This window comes from Rosa chinensis, chromosome 7, assembly GCF_002994745.2.
Source record: "Rosa chinensis cultivar Old Blush chromosome 7, RchiOBHm-V2, whole genome shotgun sequence".
Lineage (NCBI taxonomy): Eukaryota > Viridiplantae > Streptophyta > Magnoliopsida > Rosales > Rosaceae > Rosa > Rosa chinensis.
In genome coordinates this window covers 14,440,779-14,461,905 of record NC_037094.1, presented here as the reverse complement: position 1 = coordinate 14,461,905, position 21,127 = coordinate 14,440,779, and the positions used below count along the sequence as shown (strand labels likewise).

General features: G+C 37.1%; 1 protein-coding gene across 1 annotated transcript; it reads left to right on the top strand.

The window, feature by feature from the left end:
• Positions 1 to 12,825: 12,825 nt before the first annotated feature.
• Positions 12,826 to 21,127, top strand: LOC112176471 (respiratory burst oxidase homolog protein A). Its single transcript, XM_024314406.2, has 14 exons — positions 12,826 to 13,880; positions 14,052 to 14,211; positions 14,382 to 14,430; positions 15,413 to 15,526; positions 16,662 to 17,084; positions 17,998 to 18,384; positions 18,478 to 18,573; positions 18,662 to 18,777; positions 18,870 to 19,037; positions 19,141 to 19,300; positions 19,437 to 19,628; positions 19,724 to 19,852; positions 19,953 to 20,031; positions 20,117 to 21,127. The coding sequence occupies exons 1-14, from the start codon at positions 13,202 to 13,204 to the stop codon at positions 20,224 to 20,226; spliced, it is 2,862 nt and encodes a 953-aa protein (XP_024170174.1). The 5' UTR covers positions 12,826 to 13,201; the 3' UTR covers positions 20,227 to 21,127.

Sequence of the window (21,127 nt, the reverse complement as noted above, 5' to 3'; positions counted from 1 at the left end):
GTGACTACAGCGGCAAGTTGCGAGGAAGATCCGAAAAAACCGGCGGCAAACCCTAGTTTTGAACTAGGGTTGACTTTGACGGGCCTGATTTGGGCTTCTAGGCCGGAGTTTCTTGGGGCTGCTTTAAATAGGCCATTACTGATGACTGGGCTTGTTTATGGGGGCTCAACTTTGGAGAAGGGCTTCATACCTTCAAGAATAGCCCAAGGAGCAACCTGTTTCCGAGATTGTTGGCTACTGAGGAGGCTGAGGATGGTGTCGGTTCCAACCCTAAGGGGAAGGGACTAGCGCTCTCATAAGCTATCTCGACTTTTAGATATTCTGGACTCAAGCCTTTTGAAATAGGGGTAATTTCTATAGGCTTTTCTAAGACATTTCTAGTTGATATTTGTACCACAATTGCGTGATTAGCATATTAGAGTAGATGAATATTTCTTCCTTAGAGAGCAAGACTACTCTTGCTTAGTATAGGCATGCTGTTCAGCGAGCGTCCCTTTAAATTTTAATGAGTTTAGAGTGGCTTAGATAGGTTATCAGGGTTTGTCCCGATTTTCTTATGTAAGTTCTATTAGACTCTGGCCCATTTTTATGGCTTTGATATCTAATAACATCAAATCCTATTAAAAAAAACAATAGAAATTGCTATTAATGGAATTTTAGATTGATGGAGTTAAAGATTCCATCATTTATAAATTCTTACAGATTTTATAATTTTCTCATCCGAATGCACAATAATTTTTTATTTGCAATTTGCTTGTTGCTCTATCAATATGCAATTTTCTCTGTGAAATTACTTATTCAATACCAAGCTGAATTGGGAAAGAACCCAATCGGAAATTGAATCCATTGCTGATCTTGTGCCACGATAATGATGATCAACAAAAGTAGCAGGGGTTCCGTCTCAAAGTTAAAAGTGAAACCCATTAAGGGGTTGTTGTTGAAGAAAGTTGGCTACTTGGATCCTTGTTCTTCTAAGAAAGCAAATACTAGTAGTGGGCAAATCAACAAATGAGATTGAGATTGATGATACCACCCAACTGAGAAAGAAGGGTCAGAGAGAGAGAGGAGAGAGGGGAGAGAGAGAGAGGACCCAAAAAGAAAAAAAGAAAAGTCTGAGGGTAATTTAAAAAGTGCAAAAAAATGTTGAGTTGAAATATTATTAAAAAAATAAAAGGGTGTGTGGTTTGCAATTAGGGGTGTCTAAATTTCACCATCCAAAAATATATGAGAAAAGTGAGGGTAACAGGCTGCCCAAAAGATAATTGACGAGGACATGGGAAACAAGATCGTGATCGACCGAGATGCAAGAGACAGAGTCGCACTCAATCACCCCAAGCAGCTCCCCCTCCAAATTCAGTCCTGAAATTTGCGGTCGATCTTTAAATCCTAGACTCTGCCAACACACCATATAGACCTTAAAATCTTGAGCAATTAGACTCCACCTATAATACATAAGTTCTGTTCTAAGCAAATGCAGTATGAAAAGCAAAACTAACAAATTAATTGGTTCATTTTTTTACTTTCTTTCCTATGTCTGATATTCAAGGTCCTGACTCGTGCTTCTTGTCTTGCATGCTTTCTTGTTTTCGTTTTGTTGTTGATAGCACTAGAAAGTATATATAGACGTACGTAACACACCTTATTAAGCTAAGATTGATGTTGATGGACTTGACAAAGAGACTGTTTATTCACAAAGTCCACATATACCTACTACTGATTAGAAACTAGAAACGAAGGCTTTCGATCAATTTTAGATGAGGTAATTGATTCTGGTCTCTCTTTTTTAACGTCCGACATCAGCAAGTTTAATTTTTAAACGTGGTCAAGATGATCGGCATCTTATAGTATTGTTTAAGGAATTACGTACAGAGCTTGCCCTAGCTAGCTAGCTACCAACCTTCCCAAGGGGAAAAAATACGACACACTGGAATTGGTGAGACAAGGACTGGCTTGGTTAGTTGATTGACATGGATCCATTACTGCTTTACTTAGTTGGATTTTTTTTTCTAAGAGACGGATGGGAAAAATTTTCATCCTAAAAATCTGGGAGACTCAGATATTTCTATTAAAGATGGGTTAAGAAAGTGGGTCTGTAATTAAGGTGGATTCACACTATCGGGCAAGAAGACTTAAACTCACAATCATGTTTTGACTTGAGTAAAATAGCCATAAGAAATAACTTACTTTCTAAGTCTAAGGCGGGAGAAGACTGTATAAGAGACAGGCAAGAAAGCACTCTTTAATCCATTCTTCATATCATCACTTGTACCAAACTATGCAATTATCATTGTCCTAGCTAAATGATTAAGAATTAAACATGACAGTGGTTGGCAGAGGGCACTTGATATATTTTCTTCTTTAATTCTTCAAAGCTGTATTAAGAAGAAGTTCAAGTTCGGAAATAGTATACTTTCATGTGAGCCGTTGAGGTTTAAGAGTTGGACCTTGAAAATAATATACCTCTCCCACGCAAAACGCAAAACAAACGGCTAATTACATCCTTAATTCTTTCGGCGAAGCAATGGGTGGCAAATTACATTTGTTTGTCACATGTCTGAGATCATTTTTCTAGATTGTCAATCTAATTACTAACTGATGACAAGACATAATTAAGCTAATCCGAGTTTGTCAAAACCAAAGGTCCAATATACTTTTCTGGTCGGAGAATCGAGTAACTTGAACATGTTTTGGATCTACGAATTGTAGAAAGAGACGTTATGAGTTTACAGCATGTAGCTTAGTATTTATGAAACAAATGTTATCTGTTAATAATTAAACTATCTATCAAAGTAACATATATAGGAACCGTGGTCCAATGATATTTTCCCCTACAATGTAGATAAGGTCCCAACTTCAAGTTCTTTTACCCTAAAAAAAAATAAAAAATAAAAAATAAAAAACATATACACGTACAATCTATTGCTATATTAAAACAAGAAGTTGCAATTAATGTGCCAAAATTAATAAATTCAAGTAAGGGGAAGGCCCTTGTTTGCTTCAGCTTAAAAAAAAAATTAAAAAAGAAGAAGTTGCAATTAATATGCCAAAATTAAAAGACTGAGAAATTAAAATAAGGAAGGTCATCCCATACAAGCTGTAATTTTGGAGTTCCATATACGAATTCGGCTATGATGGCCATGGTGCACGTTGGTGGTGCTGGATTTGTGGCGGTTGAAGAAGATTTGTGGAGATTCCCGTTTATGGGATTTGTTGATTTCCTTCCTTTTTTCTTTTGGTTTCTGTTTTAGGCTATATTCTTTCTTCTCTTTTGATTTCTCTAGTCTTCTTATTTTGGCAATTGACTATGTGAATCATGCTATGCGGGCTTTGTCCCTTGTACTATTGTTTGGCCATGTGCCTTGTTAATTGATACTACCTTTCGACCAAAAAAAAAAGAAAAAAGAAAAAAAAGGAAGGTCATCCCATATATAGAACAAACATAGCATAGTAAAATGTAAGACCATCAAATGAATCTAAGCAGACTATGAGCCATAATATTGCAGCTTTATTTCCAAGTAAACTGCAGACGAGACAAATGAGACTGACCAATGAACAGCAATTAAGCTCGCCCTTTTAAAAGTCTACTTAATTATAAAAAGATTCTATTCGATATGTAAGAGTTGGGTTGGTGAGTAATTGACTTTTGTGTACTTCTGGTTTAAGGCACCCTGCGGGCTTCATACGTAAAACATGTTCTAGAAGCGAAGAAGCCCACCTACTCACGAAACCACTTAATCGCTGTTGCCAATAAAGTTCTAATTAAAGTTTATATATGTATATCACTCTCATGCATCGTATCACTTCTTTTTTCTTTCTGTCTTTTAACGATTTTGATGCTAGAGACTCAAATTTGAAACACACTTAATAAAACTTGAAGCACTTAAAGAGGTCTGAAACCTTCGCGATGACTTTGAAGAATTAGTCAGTCTCTCGCATTATGAAAAATTGAAAACGATCATTATAGACGACTCGTAGAAAACAGTGAAAACTTGGTCCTTCTGTTTATATTTAACGAGAAGAATAATGCATGGTCTTAATACCTGGCTTCTATCGTGGAATGTCTTTATGAATGTAATGAAAACCCACTAATTCTTTCCACAAATTCTGTGGAAACATAAGGCTTTGCTGTAAAGTCGACTTCGAATTCTGGTGTCCACATCCTCAAAAACGACAATCTTATTAATTAATTCAGTGACATATATATATATATATATATATATATATATTCAGTGACATAACCGTAAACGGGTAATTTTTACATTTTCGTGTATAACTTTCGCATATGAGCTTCGATTTTTACGTACCATATATGCACGCTCTCGGTTTAACGTCCACTACAACTTTCATGAAGGAAATTTTCTCAAATTTTGACCCGAACAAAATTCAACTTTTAGGGCCCCATAAAATGTCGAAACGGAGCCAAAAAGTAAATGTAAATGTCGTTTACCAATCGAAAGACTTGTAAACTGGTAAATTTAGGTTTGTGGAGTTACAATCCCCTCCTTATAAAAATTTCGACCTTGAAATTTCATACTGTTGAAGTAGAGATGGGTGCACATGCCAATCCATAGTAAACAATCACGAAGATGAATAGCACATCAATCCTACAGTAGTGGCGATGATAAGACACAGAAAAGATGTGCAAATTTGCTCAAATCATGTAGAAATTACCATCAAAACTGATTGAAGACTTGACCAATTAGGACTGGGAGATCAACCCTTATAAGAAACAATCCTTTAGCTGAAATCTAGCCAATTATTGCGATCTGAATAATTCCCATAGCGTTCTTACTAAATTCAATATCTTAGTAGGTAGATTTATTTCCACTCGTTACTGACAGTCCTTAACAACTGAGGAAGAACATCGTCAAAGCATTATGTTTGAAGCAATCTGTAAACTGTTGAATTATGTGAGCAGAAACACCTACTAAAATTTCCAGAATAAAGACTCAAGGCTAAATCAAGGTCGGTTACTTGACCGAACTACACCTTGAAATTGCATAACAAAAATCAAATCTTTTTTGGGTTAAGTTTTCCCTTTGCAATCTTAAGTCAACGACTGGAGCAGCTGATAATTTCAACAATCTCAATTACACAAGCAACTAAACACATATACTTAAAACCCCAAACTATGTAGTAGTACATACTCACAAGTACACAACTTCAACGTCAAGAAATTAGGTCAAATACTAGTTCAGATAACTCATGGTATCAATATCACAAATTATTCAATTTGAATAGTAGCATTCATACTCTTTTTCATATAACTCGTACAGTGAAGATCCACTTTGTTCACCAACAACATAATGATAATACATCTACCCACACTTAATACAATTTCAATTCGTACACGGGTTTGTGGAAAGTCCAACAGTTAATAAAACACCACAAGATGTTCACTGATAACCCCCATGTCTGAAACAACCAATTTTCTTAGCAACCACAAAACCACACTTGCTTTTTCTTTGTTTGGACTTGGGTTTTATTATATATATATATATATATATATATATATATTTTCTATTGTGGCAGGTTTTGCATGGCCTTTTGTGACTTCAATGCAACCAGTTTGTCTTTGGAGTCGTCACGATCGATAGTTCGATCCTGCGTGCTATTTTGTACGTAACTTCATTTATTCCTCAAGATTTCTGAGGATCAAACCTGATCGTATTATTTTGGTTTGTTCTAGATCTTTGGTGTATTGGACTTGATTGATGACCTATATTATTGTGTGATCGATAACCAAATAGTCTAGTTTTGCTTAAAACATTAGATTTTATAGATCCATAAGTACTAAACTTGAAATTATTAAATTCATAATAAGCAAGAAGTCGATAGACAATGTATATGTCGAGATAACAATATTAACAAAAAATTGCAGTATATAAACCCTTCTTAATCGGAAGCTCTTATGTTAGACATTAGTGTTCCTTGTTCTTCTAGTTTGAATAACTTTTCACTTAGAGTCAATAGTTCCAATTTTATAATGAATCATCCTATCGTTTATCAACATTATAATTGCATGCAATTGGTCAAATCAAAATGAAATTCGCCTCAAATTATTTGATTTTAATTATTCCATTACAACGCATGCAATTATTGCCGTTTTTCGTTTCTGTGAAAATAATGGCAAAATTCTACGGTATGAACGTAGGTATCCTAGCTAGTAGGGTAGTAGCTATAAAATGACCCAGCGCCCAAGGCAGCAACAGCTATCTTTATTCTTTTGGGAAACTAATTCATGACTCAGAGTGGAAATTGACGCGGTATTTATCCAATAAAAGTTTTAGAAGGATGTGGAAATTATTCTATGTACTGCTAGTGTAAGTGATCCAACCGTAATAAAATAATCTCAACCCTTGATATTTATTATCAATTTATTATGGTTAATAAACAAAAAATGTATTTAATGCAATCTAACCATTTATTTATGTTAGTGCAACTGTACTGCGGTGCTCTGAATCATCCCCTGACTGGCAAGTATTAAAATTTAAAAGAACTTCATTAAGTTCATGTATTAAACTCAACCTTCGATTTGGCTCAAACGAGTTTTCAATTTACGTGCATGCATTTATATCTGCAGGGAATAAATTAGGAATTACTAGCTGGCAAGAAAAATTAAGTTGCTACGTACTGGCTCTGTAGTTTTAATAATGACATCTCACATTCAGCCATGGTTTCAATTTTTTGATCAATCATCGTATCGTCTCTTAATATTCCAATTGAGTCAAATCAAAAGAAAATTTTCATCAAATAATGATGAGTTTGATAATTCCATGATAACTCGGGCAATTAATATCGATTGTAATCATGCCGGAGAGTGGCCCAATTGGATCTGGGTTGTCAACGCCGGGTTGAGAGACAAGATTTTTTTTTGGTCTGGGAGTGAGAGACAAGATAAAAAAAATTTAATTTTTAATTTTAACTTAAAAGGGTAAGAAGGGAAATGAAAAAAAGTAAATTTCTATTTTTGAGTTTTTTTAAAACATGTGCATGCTCAGGACTTCAGGAGTGAGTGTGGCTCATCCACACTCATCTTCAGTTTGAGCCTAACACTCCAGATGAGTCTGAGCCTAACACTCCCCTTTGATGATAATGTACGTGATATAGGACATGAAAGTTGGGTCATGTTTTTATGCGCCTTTCTTTTGTGGATTATAATTTGCTTAAGGGAAAAATTCACCAACGGTGTCTGGACACTTAGGGGACTTTCAGAATGATACCTGAACTTACAAAGTTATCAATGTGATACCTGGACTCATTTTTTCGTATCAACATCGTACCTATGACCAATTTCTGTAACGGCTCCGTGACTGAAATTGGCCGTAGGTATCACATTGATAAGAAAATATGAGTCCAGGTATCACATTGATAACTTTGTAAGTTCAGATATAATTCTGAAAGTCCCTAAGTGTCCAGACACCGTTGGTGAATTTTTCCCAATTTTGCACGTGAGTCACTTAATGAAGACAAAATGACCGATTTACCCTCAAATTCTTTCTATCTTTTCTTTTCTTTTTTTCTTTATTCTTCTTTCTTTCTTTCTTTCTTTCTTTCTTCTTCTTCTTCTTTTCTGGTTTCTTCTTCCCCTGATTTGAATCATCAAGATTCAAATCATCTTGCTCGTCCGATTCCCACCGCCGATCGCCTATCAAACACCGCCGCTGCGTCTCAATCCACCTTCATACACCACAGATGTTTCTGGTTCCCCCAACTTCAAATCCTATAGCAAATTGAAATTGTGGATTGAGGCTTCACCGTTCACTCCGAGTCCATCCCCGCCGCCGCCGCCAATGACTTGACCACCACCACTCTCGTTCTCTCCTCCGACCCCCTTTTATACACCATTGATCAGAAACTCAGACCCCGCCAGCCCTGCACTCTCAAATCATAGCTCCAATCACACCCCTCCATCCTCTCCTTCTTCCCGACATGCAACACCACCTCCACACCATCCTCACCTGCAACTTCATCGGTTTAGCCGACAACTTCGGCCTCTAGCCCAACTTCGATCAGAGGCAATTTTAGGCAGACAAAGATTAACAACTTCGGCCTCAACACCATCCTCACCTGCAGAAAATTCGAGCTGTTCTTATTCACCAGCTTCGCCACTCCGCTGCTACCCACCTTTGTGCCTCGCCGATTAGTAAACAAAGGACTCGGAGCCTCCACCATCGAGAAATTGAGGCTCACGTTCTGCGTGTCCTGCGCGGCCAATCGACGACCTTGCTAGGCTGGTCGTACCCAAGCCGGTCCTGCATGTCGTAGAATTGAATGACGATGTGGGCGACGAGCCTGATACTGCGATCCCTGGGGCCTTTGGTGGTGCAAACCTTGTTGTGGCTGTCCTTCCGACTGGTGGCCTTTAGAATGTGGCCTTGAGCCTCCATGATTTCGCTAGCGGTGGAGGAAGAAGCAGTCCTTATCCCCAAACCCAATCGAGAAGCAGCGGAGGATGACGTTGTTGTGCGGTGGTGGAGGTTGTTGTGGTCAAGTCATTGGCGATGGCGGCGGGGGTGAACTCAGAGTGTGCGGTGAAGCCTCAATGCACAATTTCAATTTGCTATAGGATTTGAAGTTGGGGGAACCAGAAAAGAAGAAGAAGAAAGAAAGAAAGAAAGAAAGATAGAAAGAAGAATAAAGAAAAAAAGAAAAGAAAAGAAAAAAAGAATTTGAGGGTAAATCGGTCATTTTGTCTTCATTAAGTGACTCACGTGCAAAATTGGGAAAAATTCACCAACGGTGTTTGGACACTTAAGGGACTTTCAGAATGATACCTAAACTTACAAAGTTATCAATGTGATACCTGGACTCATTTTTTCGTATCAATGTGATACCTACGGCCAATTTCCGTCACGGAGCCGTTACAGAAATTGGTCATAGGTACGACATTGATACGAAAAAATGAGTCCAGGTATCACATTGATAACTTTGTAAGTTCAGGTATCATTCTGAAAGTCCTTTAAGTGTTCAGACACCGTTGGTGAATTTTTCCCTTTGCTTAATTAGTATAAGCGGTATAAGCTAGCTAGCTAGCCATCCATGGAATAAAGATGATAAGAGACTTAAAAAAGGAGGAAAGTTGCTGCGTACGTACTCAAGAGCTCTATAGTGTGAAACTCATAAACCAAATTCAGTATATCTCTGACCTCGATCTCTTTAATTATTTCTCTCTAGATTGTTTATTTTTCCAGTTAGCAATCAAAGCGTTGGGTGGTATATAGTTGTGAGTTTATATAATTTTGAAGGCTATTGTAAGAATGATTGGTCTTTAGCTTTCAGAACTCTGTGGTTGGATTAGATTCAAGCTAGGAAAAGAAAATCCTCAGGCATTCCCTTGAATATTGTCTATCTTCTACAAAAGTAAACATCATATTTGACCCTAAACCCATCTTGGGCATGAGATTTTAATTAGGTGGGGTTTTCGTGCCAGAGGATTGGCCATCATCACAAGAATACTAATTCTATTTTGTTACCGACAGGATTTTACCACTAAGGTTAGGTTGGGTGAAGATAAGTTTTTTTTCTTCTTCCCAAAACAGATTATCCAGAGAAGTCATTTTGGTGAGAATATTAGACACATGCAGTAGCTTTCTGCAATTTTCTACGGTTACTAAATTCTAAATGTTATTATGATCCAAAAGCATTACTTGTATTAAATTACATACATGAGAAAAAAACTAAATTAAGTTAATTATGAGATGAATTTTTGTTGTGAGTTAGTAAAAGGATTACTTTAGGGCCGGGTAAGTGTGTGACTGCAATATTCAAGTCTGTATCTGGTTGCAATATCTTTCTGCTTAGTGTTCTTCTTCTAGTTTTCGAGCATGTGTTTCTCTGAACCACAGGTTGTGTGTTTTCAACTTTATTCACTACATTGTTATTGTTTTCTTTATTTACTTCATGATAATGTTTGAATAATATGTGCTTGTTTCTTTTTCTTTTAATTAAAAAAAAAACCTAATATAAAGAGATAATGAATATTCGGCTGCCTTTCAAATATAAAAAGTCAAAATTTAAATCATCACATGAATTCTACATGAACAGATCAGGTCATGGAAAACTGTCAAGTCACTTCGTCGTGACATTATCGCTTGGTATTTGGTATGACTATCAAAATGCCTTTAGGGTCTAGGAATGCATGCGTGCCTCTAATTTAATAAACTGATATGAACATGACCATGTTTGAAGGATATAGATCTACACAAACAAACATTTATATATATATATATATATATATATATATATGCGATAAAAACAGATCTCCCTAGGTTAAAACTGACTACACACTAAACCCTAATTTAGAAGTTTATACTTCTTCGAGGATTTGAGCGCGTAAACAATCTTAAATAAGTGATAGATTTCTTTTCCCGGATTTAGATCGTTTGTCCCAATTTTATGCAAGAGCTAGTTAGGCTTAGCTAGGCATGAGCTGTAACTCGATCATCCATCCTCATACTAATGTAGAGAGATGGCTAATTTTCCAGATGACTATTAGACTGAAAGTTTTTAGTGTCGACCCAGTTACGGTAAAATAAGTATTAGGGGTTGGTGAACAGTCAGGTTCTCCGTAAATTCCAATGTGTGCATAAGATTAATCTCATATAAGCCACTATATTAAGTTGGGCTGCTGTTTCATAAAAACAGCTAATCTAACTTGTTAGTCACTTTTTAATTTATGGTTGTTCCAGACTCCAGAGGTGCACATGCTCTTCTATCTATTGAGTACAACACCAGCTAAATGTATGGTTGACTGTTGAAAATGTTGTACTGAAATGTTTGAAATGCATGTGTTGAAAGCACTCTCCACTGAGTCTCCAGATCACTAGCTCCAATGAAATACAATTGAAAGCCACTATAGCTACGACCAGTAGTACTCTGTGGTGCTACGTATACCAATCCTTGTACTTCAAAGCTTTTATTCCTTTGGAAGCTACAATCCACCTCAAACAATTGTAATATATTTGTTGTAAAACTTTCTCAACTCTACTCACCAAAACAAAGGTGAAACAACTAAAAAAATAAAAATAATAATGATAAATAAATAAAAACATGCACGTTTAGGGGTTGACTTGAGCATCTGTTGAAGCCCTAAATCAACAATGCCAGAGGCACTCCAGTCCCTTACCCTACTTTGACATGAAAGAAATACAAATTTCATTTCTCTTTCTAGAGAATATATAACAAGTAGCGGTGGTGTATTCGGTCAATTATTGTTTAAAAGTATGGATAATTTTAAATTTTTTAAAGGTAATTAACTTAGAGTATAAAATCATAAGAGCGTGTGTTTAGTTTGTAACAGTCATAAATTATAAGCGACAAAACTGAGATAAAAAAAATTAAACATTTATAACATGTGGCAATAATTTGTGAAATAGACTAATACATTACTAAACATTTTTTCTATAAATTAGAAGAGCAATGATATAGGGTCTCAATGAGGCCTAAGATTTGTGGCCTCAAATCCTAGGTGTCATGCCATGTAAGCGAATTCAAATTTTATTTTTAATTCCATATAATAAATCTTGCCACATCATACTATTGCAATATCAACTTTACCCTTTTAAATTTCTTTTTAGATGTTAGGGGATGAATAAATTACATTAATGAATTAAATTAGGTGACAGAAAAAAAGATAAGCTATTAATTAATATGTATTAATTTAAGAGATATGTCTACAAATTCTTTGACAAATATTTTTCTTCATTTAATTACATTCTTTTCTATAATTTTTCTTTTCAAATAGCATCAGTCAAGAAATAGGCATTAACTTTTCTTTTCAAATATTGATTAATTTCATAAAAAAAAAATAGCATTATTAAATTGAATTTGGAAAATACACATGTCTAACTTATGAGGTAAGAAAAAAATTCCAGTCATTAATTATCATATGCAAATCTAAATATAAGGGAAAAATAAACAAAAAATAATAAACTCAAAATATAACGTGTAAACTCTAGCTACATAAAGAGAGAAAAAAAATGAACATAAGAATATATATAATCATATGAATATGTATTTTTCACATTATATTTTCAAAATTTATAGGAACCCAACAAAGGTTGAATTCATATACATGTGTTATGCAAACCTATTGATCGAGTGTATGTGCAAATCTATTGACTGAATTACATGAATTTTTTTCTATTCTTAAAGAAAAAAAAATTGTTGTTTAAATCTAAGCATGAGAGTAATGAAAAGAAAAAATGAAAAAGCCAAAATAATTTTTGTTTAGAAGAAAGCCAAAATAACTTAAATTCAATAGATTTTGGAATGATAAGATAGTCTTTTTTCTCAAGAAATCATGACATGTAATTGACAAATTGGTGATGTGTGTACGTGACATGACATGACACTTAAAATTAATGCCATAAATTTTAGGTCTCATTGAGACCATAAATAATTTTCCAAATTGGAATTATGCATAACTATACCAAACCAATTAACACATAACGATTGCTCAAAAACACATTACTGAGATATTAATACATGTTAATTTTTAAGTGCCTCTAAAACGAGCCGGTCCATGAATCTATCTCGATCTCTTTTTCTTTCCACTGCCCAATCCCACCCACTCCCTCCCTTGTCCTGAAATGATGAATAGCCCTAAGAATCAACAGAATAACAAGAAAGAATAAGGCACATACAAGACGCAACAGAACGTAGCTTTCATTTAGTGCTACATTCTTAGATCAACATTCAACCATAATAAACAACAACGAAAAGAGAATTCGAAACTTTTATTTTTTTGAGTCAAGAAAAAAGAACATACCATAACAATAAGATTTATACACAGACTTTTATAATATACGTGGATGGTTTATATATTCGGTGGTGTTATTGTTTTGTTTCTGGTCCCTCTCTGGGAACTTGGGTCCCCGATAAGCCCTCTGTTCATCTCTCTCTCTCTCTGCTACAAAGCTACCTTGTCCGTTTCTTGCTTTTCTTCTCTCTCAGTATTGCTGCGCTCCGCGTTACATGTCTTTTCCCACAGATTCCGAACACCGCGTTCTGCGACCACTTCACTCCCTTTTAAACAAATCACTCTCCTTCTCCTACCCTGTGCATTGCACGAAATAACCAATCAGAATCACCACCACGGTATTGTTTATATTATCATCTTAATCATATTATATACAACCATACACAAGTCTCTCTCTGCTGCTGTGATCTTAGTTTGGTTTAGTTTCTTCCATCATCAATGAGGGCTCATCCCAGGCACGAACGCCGATGGGCCTCAGACTCGGTCCCGGAGAAGACTCTAGTCAGCACTGGCACGTCCCCCGGGACTGAGTCTACCTCGGCGGAGGAGTTCGTCGAGGTGACGCTAGATTTGCAGGACGACAACACCATCGTCCTTCGCAGCGTCGAGCCGGCGACTGTGATTAATATTACAGACGACGGAGGAGCCGAGGCTACTCCGGCGTCTTCCTCTAGGTCGCCGTCGATAAGGCGGAGCTCGTCCAACAGCAGAATCCGGCAGTTCTCTCAGGAGCTGAAAGCTGAGGCGGTGGCCAAGGCCAAGCAGTTCTCTCAGGAGCTCAAGGCCGAGCTGAGGCGGTTCTCGTGGAGCCATGGAAATGCGTCGCGGGTGCTGGCGGCTTCTTCGGCGGTTGCTTCTCAGAATGACGGCGGAAGCGGAGGAGGAGCCGGGAGCGGTTATTATGACTCGGCTCTTGCGGCGAGGGCTCTGAGGAGGCAGCGGGCTCAGCTCGATCGAACCCGCTCCGGAGCGCAGAAGGCCCTCCGGGGACTGAGGTTCATCAGCAACTGCAAGAACAAGAGCAATGGCGTGGATGCATGGAACGAGGTGGAGAGCAATTTCAACAAGCTCGCCAAAGACGGCAACCTCTACCGCGCCGATTTCGCCCAATGCATAGGTTCAGTTCAATCTTTTCATGATCAATTCCACGCATTGTTTGTGATCAAGTCAGTTACTGTTTTCGTAAATGTGTGTTGTGTTGTGTTTTCAGCGATAACCTTCTTCACTCTCACTTTTCATTAGTTTATTACAGTGATTAATTTGTTATGTTTGATTAATTTTTATGAAGGAATGAAAGATTCGAAGGAGTTTGCTCTGGAACTGTTCGATGCGCTGGGCCGGAGACGAAGACTAAAGGTAGAGAGACTCAGCAAAGACGAGCTTTACGAGTTTTGGTCTCAAATTTCCGATCAAAGTTTTGATTCAAGGCTTCAGATCTTCTTCGACATGTACGCAATATTTAATTACTCACCAATCATTCCAACCATAGTTTTATATTAATTAACCCTCTCTTTTTAATTCCGCAATTAATTTACCCAAAGCAACACTCGTGGATAACATGGGCCAAAGCTGTCTTTTCTCATTTAATTCCATATTCTCCTGTTGTTTTATACTACAGGGTCGACAAAAATGAAGACGGAAGAATTACCGAAGAAGAAGTAAAAGAGGTATTCTTCTTTTTGGTTTTGGTCCCAAAATTCCACTTATCCAGATTGCATACTAGTCGATAATCATCTCGTAGATTGTTTTTTTTTTATTAGACAATACCGAATATTCGAGTATCAAATTTGATTCATTGAGACAACCATCTATTCTGAATCTATTAGAAAAAAATCGATATATATATCTAATAGAGTCTTACTAAGTTTGACGTACTTACGAGTACGGTAAAAGAATAATCGTTTTCTCAAATCATTATGAACTTGCTTAATCAGTTGCATTAGTTTATAATATAGTTTGCGTTCATGAATTAGCAGCCTAAAGTCCACCTCTACGTGAAGATTTGGAAAATAAAAGAAAAATTATAAGAGTTGAGCCGACCGAGCTTATGACCAAATGAGCAAACTGATATTAGTCTTTAGCATAAGCGGTCTACAGGGTGTCATGCTTAAAATATTAACGGTAGGCGGGATTGGGTGACCTTAAATACGTGAAATTCCAAAACTAACTACCACGCTGCAATAAACAAATTATAATTTGGGTTTGAGATTTCTTGGTTTAGGATGTTTTCCATGTTCTTAAGCATCTTTGATTTTCTATAATTAGTTGGGTAAGTGCAGCAGGCCGGTCTCTTCCTTTTGCCAATTCGGACAGATGTCATTTCTAATTTTCTTAATTTTTTGTCAAATTTTTTGGAGGAATGATTTATCGCTTTCAGTGGGGTTGGTGAGGGCTTTTTAGTCAAATCCGTTATCCGATGATGCATGCTTGATATTCTGGTCTCCGTTTGTTTGGCAAAAAATATAGAAAATAATTGGGGTCTTTGTTTGGAAAATAATGGTACGAAGTTGGTGTTTGTTGGAAAAATTTGTCATTTCACCTAATATGATATTTTTTTAATTTTTTTTTCTTGTTGCTTAGAGTGAATTTTAATATTACCTAATACGATTTTTAATTATTTGCGTTTGTTTAATTTGAATGGCTAATTAGATCATCATGCTGAGTGCTTGTGCCAACAAGTTATCAAGATTGAAGGAACAAGCAGAGGAATATGCAGCCCTGATCATGGAAGAGTTGGATCCTGAAAGACTTGGCTATATTGAGGTTGGTCAACTGCGTTTTTAATTTCTTTTTTGCCCATGAAAATACCATTAATTTATATTCGTTCTAGTTACTTACACAAAATTTGAGTATGTATATAAAAGCCAAAGGTCAGAAACTATCTAATTTAAAGAAGGGTATAACCGTGTAATCGAAAAAGAGAGAGAGAAGGGTATAACAATCCTTTCAGGAAAAAGAAAAAAGAAAAAAGTATAACCATCAAATAGTATATGAACTATTGGGAATTACATTTTTTGGTATTTGAATATTACTACATTTATAATTGAGTTTTTAAAGTTCAAATAAGGCAAGACCAGTTAGACTTTTTCATAACCAGCTAGTATACAGTTTCACATTACTATGACGAGTTACATAGCTTTCATGGTGGTCCAATTCTAAAGGCAACGCTAGTGAAACATTTTCTTAAGCTTTGGATGTGTCATTCACTTCCTTTCTAATTCTAAATAGTTTACGACTGTTTCAATCACAATTATTTTTGCCTTTTCTTGCAAGTAGTTTAAATGAAAGAAAAAGCTTAGTGGATATGTTCAATCCTTATGATCTAAGGTGTTGTATCTTGCATTATATATAATGGTAAGGATACCGTCGTGAATCCATCACAAGATTGATAATCATCCTTACCTACTACACCACCGGCACTACATTTCCTTTCTCCTCATACTTATTTCAATAAAGTTTTATTAGGTGTATCTGATGTAAGTATCATTCTACATAATTTTCTATGTGCACAAGACACCGGAAATCGATCATAAAAATTACAAGTGTATACTTATAGAGTAACTTCAGTTATTATAAAAGTAAATATATTTGAAATTTCGGTTAAACTATACACTAAATGCAACATTATTTTGTCCCCCAAAGTTTTGTTTCAAGTTTTCAACCATGGGTTTTTGTTGACATCCACATATAGTTCTGTTCCCATGTGGACTTCTGCTAATTTCTTTATGCCTAATTCTCACTCAAACACGTATCCACGCATGTGACATCTGCGATGATTTATGAGTTGACATCACGCAGATCTCTGATATCTTTAATCTGCATGGCTCCATTCAAATCTCTGATATGATTTTATTGCTCATGTGGGGGGTTTGATACCATGACGGTGATGATGATGTAGCTATGGCAATTGGAGACCCTTTTGCTCCAAAAGGACACGTACCTAAACTACAGCCAAGCACTGAGCTACACGAGCCAAGCCTTAAGCCAGAACCTCCAAGGCCTCCGAAGGCGAAGCCCGATACGCAGAATCAGCAGCAAGTGCCTCTACTACTTGCAAGAAAACTGGAAGAGACTCTGGGTTTTGGCACTCTGGGTGTGCATTATGATCGGACTTTTTACGTGGAAGTTCTTTCAGTACAAGCAGAAAAAATCCTTTCATATAATGGGGTACTGTCTTCTCACCGCCAAGGGTGCGGCAGAGACGTTGAAGTTCAACATGGCTCTGGTGCTGTTACCGGTGTGTAGAAACACCATTACTTGGCTCAGGAACACCAGGCTCGGGTTCGTTGTGCCTTTCGATGACAATATCAACTTCCACAAGGTAACACTCTCACCAACCCCATTCTTTGCTTGTTTTATACGTTACAACTTAGTTTGTTGTGTTGGGACCCAATTTATTAGGGGTGACTTTATGGTTAAGGTCAATTTGACCTTAGCCATAATGATGAAAATACGGTTTCTTCCTCTACGCAGCGAAAGTTGACGAATAATTAGTCTATACCTGTGTTTTTGAGGCTAAAAGAAAAAAAGATGGTGGAAACCAGACCAGATTGAGTTGTACGTACGCTACCTTTACTTGGTTTATATACTTCACCGACCAAAAAGGAAAATAATAACCATGTCATACTTTGGTCACTTCTTAGCTTCTACTTTCTAAACTAAAGGGCCATCATCACATCATTAACCAGCTGTTATCGACTATTGTCCATCAAATTTGAACAGTGAATCTAACAATTCGATGCATCAGTCACCGTAATTAGAGAACTTTGGCTAATTTTGTCCCAAAACTATGGGTGGTCATTACAACAATTTCAGCATTTTCTTCATAACTAGAGTGAGGGTGGAGGAAACTCTAGATACGCATAGCCACGACCCACGAGTATTGGATTTTTTTTCGTTCCATAAGTTTCAAGAATGTAATTTGGGATGACTTCGTCTGTGCTCTTAAGTACTCAAGATTTTGATCATCGATCAGTGCATTGTGCTTCACTGGTATGCCTGCTGTAATGGTTTTTGATGACACATATTGAAACACATGGTGACATAGATATATCTCTGTGTCTCAAGGTTTACCTTAGGATCTTCAAGTACCAGGACATATCCAAGAGCAGACGGTTTAACTGCTTGAATGACAGAGTTGATTGTAGAGGTCCTGAGTTTGATTTTGTTACAGCCAATATATGCCTATACCTTAGTAACCCCTACTGATGATTTTCATTTCCTATTTTTTGCAGAGCATTGCTGCAGCCATTGTAATCGGTGTTATTCTCCATGCTGGGAACCATCTTGCGTGTGATTTTCCGAGGCTTATAAAGGTGTCTGAATTAGTCTATGAGGAGTATTTGCATGACGACTTTGGAACGCATAAACCCACATACGTAGATTTAGTTAAAGGGGCCGAAGGAGTGACTGGAATTATAATGGTGGTATGCATGGTAATTGCTTTCACACTCGCAACAAAATGGTTCAGGCGGAGCCTCATTAAGCTGCCCAAGCCCTTCAATAGGCTCACTGGTTACAATGCATTTTGGTATTCACATCACTTATTTGTCATCGTCTATGCCTTGCTCGTTATCCACGGAGTCTTCCTCTATCTTGTGCACAAATGGTACCTTAAGACGGTATAATTTGAAATCTCTTTGCGTTGATTGTGAACATAACAAGGTCTTTGATTATGTATAAATTGCCTAAGATTGCCATCTTCATGTTTTCAGACTTGGATGTATCTTTCCGTTCCAGTTATACTATATGCTGGTGAAAGAATACTGAGAGTCTTCCGGTCTGGCTTTTATACTGTCCGTCTTCTGAAGGTGAGCAAACATTGTGCTAAAACTTTAGGTCCTTTCTCTTGCCCGACTGTTTTCATGTTTAACCTCTTCTCTTTATAATTCTAAATAGGTTGCTATTTATCCGGGAAATGTTCTCACATTGCAAATGTCTAAGCCACCCCAGTTTAAATACAAAAGTGGACAGTACATGTTTGTTCAGTGCCCGGCTGTTTCCCCTTTTGAGTGGTAAGTCACCAAAAATTATCTTCCCTTTCTCTATATCAGTACTGCCTGATTTTCTTATGAGAATATTAAGATGCTATTTTTATGTATGTCAGGCATCCGTTTTCAATTACATCTGCTCCCGGTGATGACTACCTTAGCGTTCACATCCGTCAGCTTGGTGACTGGACACAAGAGCTTAAGAGGGTTTTCTCAGAAGCCTGTGAGCCTCCCTTAGCTGGGAAGAGTGGCCTGCTAAGGGCTGATGAAACCACCAAGAAAAGGTGCATATAGGTTAACTATATCTTCTAGCATTGTCACAGATATCTTCCCTGTTTTTGGTCAAAAGTTTGTGTTACATCTAAACGTAAGTTCTTTGAACAACAGTTTGCCCAAGCTTTTAATAGATGGACCTTATGGTGCCCCGGCACAAGACTACCGGAAATATGATGTCCTGCTACTTGTTGGTCTTGGGATTGGGGCGACACCTTTCATTAGTATATTGAAAGATTTGCTCAACAATATTGTCAAAATGGAGGAACAGGCAGTAAGTATAGCTTATTCATGAAAGTATCATGTTATGCTTTTTAATTCTACTTTGATTAGTCACCAAGTCAGTCCACTTATTTTAATGAGTAGTGTCTGGCATTTCAAACTCACTATTCTGGTTTTCTTCTCTTCAGGATTCTCCCTCAGATTTCAGTAGAAATTCAGACCTAAGTTCAGGAAGTACAGATTCTCCCAACAAGGTTTATCTGAAAAGAAAAAAGCCACTGAAGACCACCAATGCCTACTTCTATTGGGTAACTAGGGAGCAAGGCTCATTTGATTGGTTCAAAGGAGTGATGAATGAAGTTGCAGATCTTGATCAAAGGGTACTTGCAAATGTTCCATGGCATTAAATTTGACAGTAGCTGACCATGCGTTTATTTTGTTGTTAACCTTTTTCATGCCTTTTGATTCGATTTAGGGTGTCATTGAGATGCACAACTATTTGACTAGTGTGTATGAGGAAGGCGATGCTCGATCAACACTCATCACCATGGTCCAAGCTCTCAACCATGCTAAGAATGGGGTTGACATTGTATCTGGCACTAGGGTATGATATTTGGCCTCTGTCGTTCTCTAAATCCAACATTGTTAATTGCATTCCAGAAAGTTCTGATATGAAATTGCTTATATCCAATTCGTGTGATCAGGTTCGCACTCATTTTGCAAGGCCTAACTGGAAGAAAGTTTTCTCAAAATTTTCCTCCAAGCACTATGGTGCAAGGATAGGTGAGTCAATCTCCTCAAGCACCTTAAATATTTACAGAGTTTGGTTTCTCCAAATTTCTTAATTCGGTTATGTTGAAACATTCAGGGGTATTCTATTGTGGAGCACCAGTTTTGGCCAAAGAACTCAGCAAGCTTTGCTATGAGTTCAATCAAAAAGGTCTAACCAAATTTGAATTCCACAAGGAGCACTTTTGAAAGATTCTTGGCATGCACATATAAGTACAGCGCTTATGCCTCAGCTTCTCCATTCAACTCCATTACTTGCAGAGAGAAATTTTGCAATAATCTTAGTTCAATAAAGCGAAAAGGAATTTTGTACAGTCTTGGGTAGAAAAAAAGAAAAAAAAAAACAAAACAAAATGATGTATACATATATTTAGTATTTAGCGCTATATATATATATCAAAGCAAGCAAGCACAACCAGAAGAAATGTTCTGGTTGTAGTGAGATTGATGATTAGGAATCTCAATGATGCAATATTAGCCCTGCACTCAGTGCACTGCACTAGTGGCCTAAGATGGGATCATAGGTGAGGTGTAGCAAGTGGCCTAAACTGTCATTGTAGGGGAAGGCATAGGTGAGGAGTAGCAAGTGGCCTAAACTGTCATCGTAGGGGAAGGTGCTAGCTTAGAGTGTGGTACAGCTACAATGGAGAAGTTGACCCAAAGTTGGTAAAAGGTTTGAATGGGGTGAGTGGTAGACACCCATTGGTGGGGAGAAGAAGACAGTTTGGAAAAGGAGAGAAACTGAGGAAGGTTCTCTGAACTTATGGATTGAGGTGAGGTGGGAGTGAGATGGCTCTGTCTGTATGAGGAAACTCTTCCTTGTTCATCTTTTGTGAAGTGGGCTCAGAGAATCCTTCTAGAATGTTGAGGATTATGATGCAGAGGACCACATGGAATGCAAATATTTTTATAGGGTACTTTACAATAATAGAGTTTTGCCTGTAAATGAGGATCATACTTTTAGTTTTTCTCATTGGGGGTCAGATCCATATGAATGAAGCATAATATTGCAGTATCTGTTGGAAGATTTTGGTATCCAATGTACAGCAAACAATTAGTTCATTATGCTCGACTTAGAACTTGAATCTTA